This window comes from Podarcis erhardii (genome assembly GCF_964252035.2).
Source record: "Podarcis erhardii genome assembly, chromosome: 2".
Classification (NCBI taxonomy): Eukaryota; Metazoa; Chordata; class Lepidosauria; order Squamata; family Lacertidae; genus Podarcis; species Podarcis erhardii.
In genome coordinates this window covers 56,036,848-56,045,137 of record NC_138498.1, presented here as the reverse complement: position 1 = coordinate 56,045,137, position 8,290 = coordinate 56,036,848, and the positions used below count along the sequence as shown (strand labels likewise).

The following is an 8,290-nucleotide window of genomic DNA, read 5'->3' as shown; positions in this document are numbered from 1 at the left end:
ATCTGGAGGGCAGAGTTTGCCTATGCCTGGCCTAGGTTAACCAGAATGTTTTGAATTTATGGAAATAGCAAAAATTATGGAGGTGCCTCTAGGAAAGAAAGCAGCAAGATTTCAGTAGGCTGGATGTAGTGGTTAGGAAGTAATGGTGAATGGGACTAAAGGTCACACAAGCAACTCATAATGCTGATTTGAGAGGAACAAATGTGGCACAAGGGCAAAAGGACTTGAATGTCCAGCATTTTAAAGACAAGCAGTACTTGCAAAGAACACAGAATATACAAGAACAATATATGTCACTTCAGGAACATTTCCACGAAGCATGGGGATTGCAGAGACCTGGTAGAATCATTCTAATAAAGAGCTAGATGGTCACCTCTTCACACCACCATGTTGTTTGCCTAAATAGGGCGATTTTTACCAGCACACCTTTTATGTAGATTTTGAAACATCCAAATTGGCCTGAATCACTTTAGAGGTCCCCAACTTCAGTTCCGGTGCTTTGGAGAGATCCCCCTTCACCTCAGACAAGCCTGAAATTTGTCCAAAGTGCCCCCACTTTTGGGGGGGATCTGTCTGAATCTGCTGCACATGCCTGTCCTTTACAGGTCATTGGGTCTGACTCCCAGGTAAATGAAAGCCACTGCAGAGCTCTCTGTGGAGGCTAAAGCGAGACTTAGGCTGCAGCCCCCAAATCTCCCAAGTTAATAGTTTTGTCATTCTTTTTATGTATTTCAGTGCAGGTGCTGCTCCAATTTAAATGCGGCATTAGCAAAGTTGAAGGCAACTGTTTTATAGATTTCACCAAACTATTTCATTAGAAGCGCAACTGCATTTGTCCACTTGTTTCTTTCTAAAACAAATTAAGTTGTTTTGCCAACTCACTTAGGTCATTAGCACGGTCTTTCAGCAGCTTTGGTTGCCTTGGTTCCAATCCATTAATTTAAAACTGTGGCTTCAGTGAGATTCTCATTTGTGACTTAATGCTTTTATTTTATCCAAGAAAGTCCTTTGTCTCATTCTGCAGTGAACCCTGCTGCTTTAACCCTGACCGGAGGTTTTGTTTCACTTAGCTGGCAACGGAGCTCAGGTTCTGTCATTCACACACACATTTCTTTTAAAATCCTGTTGCATGCCTTCCTCATTTAGTGAATTACTGTATTCTCAGGAGGCTATTTCAGGAGCAGAAAGCGCTCTATTTGTGTTCAATTTGGGGAATAAGCAGAATGGTTGCTCCTCTTTAATTCCTGGATTCTTCATCTGCCCCCACTGGGATAAGGAAGGGTGGGTCAGGTCACTGCCGTCATATTTAAAAGGTATTAACTGCTCTCAGGAGGTATAAAACTGTTCTGTTCGTGCTTGTTCCCTCAACCCTCTTGGAAATTCCAAGAATCTGTCACCACCCTGATAATTCGGAGCGGGGAGGTGGGGAGAAGATGGTGGAGGGGTTTCGTGTGCAAGATAAAAATAAATTTTCAGTAAAGTTTTTGGCATGCTTCTGCTTGTATTATTTTCACTGACAGTACTCTACCGCAACCACACACAGACTCCCAGGTAAATGTTTATAGGATTGCAGCCTTAATTTTTGTAGGTTAATAGAAGGCTGAACTCCATCTGCAACGCACTGTACAAGAAACAAAACAAAACGAAAAACCCTACTTCAAAGGGTATTTGAACATGTAATGAAAAAGCAGGTTTTTATTATGTCATTTTGTCCATTATTCAGCATTGCTGTAAATGGCTTACATTTACTGCAACTTCTGTACAGACGTGTGGCTTTGAATTTAATAGAACAGCAAAATTTAAAATGAAAAATAAATGCTCAACAGTTCCACACAAGATTTTACAATCCAACATTTCACTGTGTAGGTGAAAAGACATGGTTACTACAGAGTTATTCGGCATGAATAAAAAACTACAACTTTTTATTTTTAAACAGGAGTCACTTGTTTTAATTTTTTTTTACACTGTTTAAAATTACTGTGATAAAAATAACAAAAAAAGCTTTTTAATAATGCCATACACCAGCATAATATAGGATTTGTCCCCATTATATATCTTTTGTATAATATACAAAATAGAACGTTGACACACTATTGAATCCGTGCTATTAAGCCTGGGCTTGTATGGTTTTGGTGGGTTGGGGAGAAAGGAGGCTATTTTCACACACGCAGCCTTTTTACCAGCTCTATTTCTTGCTTGAAAGTACGGTTCCTACATTGACAGCAGTAGCATAAAAATGTGTGTACATTCAGGGCAATTGTGCCCAACTGGTTTTAATATTGACCAGGCAGTGGTGGATGAGGCTCAATTCTGAAAGAGGCTGGAGACTCTGGTCCCTTTCTACAAAGTACTTAAGCACATACTTTATCTTGCAGTGGGTTCAAAACGCCAGGGCCTTGCCACCCATTCCTCGGATGTCTCAACCCTCCTACACTTGAGGGGCCAGAACTGGCCCCATGGGCTAGTCAAAACATGCAAAAGGGTTCCCCTCCCCTGACATCGATTTCATTTGCCATGCATTTGCTTAAAATAGTGGGAGCCTGTTGTTCTGTGATGTCCAAATACCACCCCATGTTTCTATGGGCACTCCAAAATAATTTGCTGACATGTCATGCAGGGCATAAACAGCCCCATCATGATAAAAGCTTTGTGTAAACACCACAACAGCAACTTAGTGCTGATGCAACAGTAAAGCTAAGGAGGCATTAACTACCCAAGTTAATTTTAAAATTTTAACTCTTATGTCCAAAAGCTTACACAGCACCAGGGAAAGCATTTGTGTAACAGTATGCCAGGTAGGTTCTATAAAAGTTCTTGGGCTTCTGCTTGATGAAGCGGAAGAACATCTTTGGATTTATTTTCACTTTACTTTGGCACTAAAGTATATAACACTATTTGTCAACAGAAGACACTGTCTGCAGACACACCTGTAGCTCTGGACCCAGCTTTTCTGTTGGAGCGGGGGGGGGGGGTGCATCTCTCAAAGGAGATGTTAAAAGCTGTAGAAATTACAGACCTCCCCACCCCACCAGCTACCACCCACCTGTACATTTAATATGGTTTTGTAAATAGTACTTAATTTTTTTAAAAAAACTAAAACAGGTTCTGCCTGACAGCATTTGATTTAACTCATTCTTTGCAAGTGTAGAAGGGTTAAGTTCTTTGCATAATCAGCATCGGAATACACACTAGGTTGAAGAATTAAGGCCCCACTGAGTTTCTGCATGCTGAACAAAATGAAGATGTGCTATCCTATCTCGTGAGCCTGCATATTTGTAATCGCTCCACATGATGTGCGTATATGAATATGGTAAATGGGACTAGCCTCGGTTCTCAGTTCTCCACTGTCTGCTTTCTTCCCACCTCTGTTCCTAAGACGCTGTTATTTTGTCAAGTTAAGTGGCTGTGTTTCTAAAGGTAGGCTGGCACTTGTTCCCCCAGTTGTGCGCACTTCCCCAGCCTCTGCTGTTTTCAAGGAAACTCAATGCTGTATTTTTGGTTTAATACGGTACGGCTGGCAAGATTGGCAAACCAATCCTAAGCACATTTGCCTGGAAGTCAGTCCCAAAGATTTTATAGGACTTACTTAGAAGCAAGTGTGCTCAGGCTTAAGGCTAAGGCTCTCAGTTACTTTAGTGGTGTATAAGTGATAAAATTTCCTCTCTCCGTTTGCATGCCCTAACATATCCTATGAAAGGCCATTCCTATTAGTTTCCAAGTGCAATTCTAACATACAGCATGCATATCTGGGGCTACCCATGTTATTTCTGTTAGCATGTTGTGGCAAGGCACTGAAGAGACAGAAGTCAGAATATTCCCTGCTTTATTTGAAGTGCTGATTTTCTCCAGCATGAAAAAGACTAGCCAGACAAGAAACAACATACCTTTTGCTGATGCTTATGTACTTTAAATGGCTTGTACTTATATTCTTAACAGCACATTTAAATTGAAAGTTCTTTTCTAGAATCAGCATTTTTAAAAAGTGAAATCAAAGTCCAAAAACTGAGCAAAAATACATGAAATCAAAAGAATTAGAGCCTCTTTTCCACTGCTGAAGTACTTGTTTGCACATAGTCATAATATTGATTTCTGTATACCTCACTTGTATAGGTAAACCACCACAAATACATTGTCCATGGATGCAGTGCTAGCTTCCTTAAACTTGGACTAAAATGTTTACTACACATCAGTTCCCAAGTTCAACTTTCCAATTTTTCCTTTGAAATAAAGACAGGGTGTCATGATTTATCTTTTCAGGAACCTTTTTGAAACCAAATACTTGAGTCTCTTAGCATTAACTAAAATCAGGCAGAATACACATTTTCATCCCAATGGTTTGCAAACTAATGTTAAAATACTCTCTGAAGCTTAGATTAACTGTTAAAACATACATACTTTAAAGAGCTTATTCAAGAAGAGAGACAGGTTTCTTACCTGTTTCTGGTATCCTTTGAGTGGTCATCTGTGCATAACACAACTGTATTCTATGCAGAACATGTTTAGAACCTTCTAGAGCCCTAGCCAGGGAGCTGGTGCTCCTGTGGAAAAGTTCACAGAGAGAAACGCAGACAGCACATTCTCAAGGAGGTGGCGCTTGCCCTATCCCCCCTCCCCTCCCCAGATAATTGCAAAGAGGCTCGCAGCACCAGAGGATGAGTTACTTGACAAAAGCTCTGTAAGGTTCTCAAGATGCTATGCATAGGTGCAGCACCCAATTGTGGGACTGCACAGAGATCAAAAAGAATGATTACTGTTATTAAAAGGTAGTATTTTACTTGAAAGTAGCTGGGGATTTCCATTTATGAGCTTAACGTTTGTTGTTGGTGTTGCTGTTTTTTTAAAAAAAGATTTAAAAACAGATAGTTCAGGTAAAAACTCCTATTTTACCAGGAGCATTTTTGTTGAATAATTAGAAATGTATTTAGTAGACGGTGAACAACCTATGCTCTATTATTTACATATTGCTGGTACCTGTATGCATTTTAACTGCCAAATTTGTCTCACTGTTTTGCGGTGCTCTGTGAGGCTATATGTGAAAGTAACCCCATACATAGAGAAGTGTGGACATACGAACACACTACTTTATTTTTTGGGGGGTGGGATAGGGGGAAGGGTCAAATAAACCTGCACATCTGCTGCAGGTTTAGTCCTGGAATGTGAGGGGACCAAGCACACGGGCTGGGCAATTAAATTCAACCTCCAGCTCCCGTGTTTTTCTTACAGCGGACTAATGGATTTAGGTTTCAGCCCGAGGAACTCCCACCGAATATGGGTAAGTGCCTTTAAAACAAAAAAGGAAAGCAAAAGGAAAAGGATAAAAACAAACAAACAATAGAAACACACCAAGTAAAACTAGAGTACCTCTTTAGATACTTCAGAACAATGCTGCCAGGATTAATACTTCCAGACAAACCACAATTTGTATGGGTTACCATTTAACACATTTGTGACCCCTAGAAAAAATATATCACATGTCATGATAAAGCAATCTGTCATCTAAAAACCATTCTTATGATACACTATACAAGCTATTTTACAATAATTTGATAAATTGCTTTTAAAGCTGTAGTAGCCCTTCCTTCCTTTTCAAACTCTACCAAATGATATCTATTTGAAAATATAACTAAAAAAATATTAGTAGCATCATATTACATTTTGATTGTTAACTCCTGTTAAGTAATTAAACCCCCATTAATTTCTTTTTACAGAAATATCCAGGCCACTTTGAACAAAAATATTTTTTCTTTCTTTCTTTTGAGTGGCGTAGCATTTACAATTTTCTGAGAATTCCTAAGGTGCTCAGAGGATAGGCTACTACAGCTTGCAAATTGTTTTAAAATATAAATCAATGATGACAAGGAAAAATTCACAAGACTTACATGGTTGTAAATTCACAAGACTTATATGGTGGTTGTTTTTATGGCACACTAGTAGTTTGATGCAGAAGGGTTGGGAGACGTACAGAGACAAAGCTCTAGTCTACACCACTAAATCAGTAGCGGAATTTTCGTGTTCTCCAGGAAACAAGATAGGATTGTTTGGGTGACGAATGAAGTGAAAATGGGTGTGTAAGAACACAAGTTTAGGGTTTTTATTTTCCAGAAAAGATTTGTTTCTTTCTGTAGTTTGGTCTATTTTATTTTCTGCATAAAGGTAAAAATCTTACTTGAAGTAAAATCTTTCAAGAATCATTATAATACTAAACATAATATATACTGGGCATAATTACATTTTTTTTTTTTTGTAATTCAATGATATTTATGTATATGTATTTATATAAAGTATGTATACGTGTACGTATATACACATATAGAGTTCCTGACTACTGAAGTCAACAGAAATTAACCATCAACTTAAAATAGAGTCAAGATTTTGCCCAATTCAGGGAGTGATCCACAAGCAGAAGAAACTGGCTTCTTTCTACTTATTGTTCTGCTTTACTGGGGTTCAACAAGCTGCTACAAAGGTAGGCTCGGGTGTGTGTGTTCAGGACTCAGGGCACTACTGCACTGGTGAGGCATGAGCTGCAGTACTATCATCTCTAAGGCAGCCTTGCCATCCTCCAACCCCTTCCCCATAGGTTATAAGAAGTGGCAGTGCCAATCACATCTTAGGTTGGAGGGAGCAGATTCTCTGGAACGGCAACACTGGCTGTAATCCAACAATTCTGAGAAACTTGAGGAGGCAATTCCACAGCTTTGCACTTGTGGGAAAAAAAGATGAACTGATCATCAATATTGTACTCCAAATAATTTAAAAAAGCACAGGTTTTGCTACTTCTCAGTTATGTCCAAGGAGAACAGCAGACATGCCAATTTTGGTGCACATCAGTTTTGTTCTGCGTTATGACAGCTGCTCTGGATTGTGGCCACTGTATATATAATATACACTGATGCACACAGAAGTACACACTCATATGGCAATAGACTTGAGTATGGAAAAAGTTAATTTTTCCATGTAGAAGTAAACTTTTAAACAATTATGCATATTTTCCTGAAGGTTTCCTGATGGGCAGTCAAGACTGATGTTTTTACTGTCAATCCAGCCCAAGAATCTTACAATTATGGCTATCACATTAAATGTAAATATCTAGTATGCTTTGTTTAAAAAAAAAAAATTCTGTTGACAAACCTGTTTAAGACAGAGCTAGTTTGCAAGTAGCTCACAGAATCTTTGACCAATATCAAAAGTATGCATGTCCAGTGTTCAGGTTAGATTTGGATTACATTTCAATCCCTCCCACCCCACCCCCGCCACTGAAGAAAGCTGATTTTTATAGGCCAAATTTAAAAGGTGACATCTAAAAGGTGACTATGACAGTCTTGATCAGGTTAGAAAAGTCAACCTATATTCACATGAGTATACTTAAAAGATTAATATCTAGAGGTCATTAAGCTATGAGCTGCCCCACTTTAAAAAAACAGCTGTACAATAGGCATCTTGACGTTTTACAAAAATTATGTAAGAAAAAATGAGCAAGCTTAGTTCACTGTATATAAAGTTAAAGGAAATTGCTAAAACCAGACAGTAATAGCTATAAAAGGCACAACTTCCCTTTTCCGATATACAGTTGTAAACTTTCTTCATGTTACATGCATAAATCAAAATGCTACCTTAACTATACAAAAAATCTATACCAAAACAAAAACCTAGAACATTTTATCCAGCCAACTGCAGAAATTCCTAGCAGAATGTTGACAATGTAGATTCTGAACTTGACACTGCTGTTTTGGTATATCCTATCCTGTGAATATGATGGCGTTTCTGGAGGGAAAATCCCAAATCATATTTCCTTCTTTTCCTTCTTCCTGTAATCATTCAGTTTGAGGCATCTGCTTCTGAAACCTAGGTCTTGGCCCTCTGTAAACCACATGTAGTGCATAATTACAAAACAAAAACAAGAACACCCAATATAGTTGCAAGGACAAAATTAACAAGTCTTTTAGTTTGTAAAAAAGAAGCTATAATTGACTTTTTTTTCCTTAAGGCATTATTTCTGTATTAAGGCAGTCACTTCTGATGAAATAGGAGTTTCTTGATATTCCCATTTGAATATTTTGGTAACTGATTGCTGATGATTTCTGCCAACATTTCTGGAAATTCAATACTCATGGATTTATCCAAAAACGTTTGGAAGCAAAAGCTTAGAAGATTCTCAACCACCTGCAAATGATAAGAGAATAATTTCTTAAAGGGAGCCTGAATTATCAATACAGTGTAGCATATATAAAATGCTGCAAGACGTTAAATATATCACAGCACAAATTAAAGCTGACAAAAGAATGCTGGC

General features: G+C 38.3%; 1 protein-coding gene across 3 annotated transcripts in view; it reads right to left on the bottom strand.

Moving 5' to 3' along the window:
• Nucleotides 1-1,675: 1,675 nt before the first annotated feature.
• Nucleotides 1,676-8,290, bottom strand: part of NR3C1 (nuclear receptor subfamily 3 group C member 1) — a 52,646-nt gene continuing 46,031 nt past the window's right edge. For all 3 annotated transcript variants that reach the window (XM_081852072.1, XM_081852070.1, XM_081852071.1), the window contains one exon: nt 1,676-8,163. In XM_081852072.1, coding sequence (XP_081708198.1) covers nt 8,011-8,163 — 153 coding nt within the window. In that variant the 3' untranslated portion in view covers nt 1,676-8,010. The remainder of the gene's footprint in view (nt 8,164-8,290) is intronic.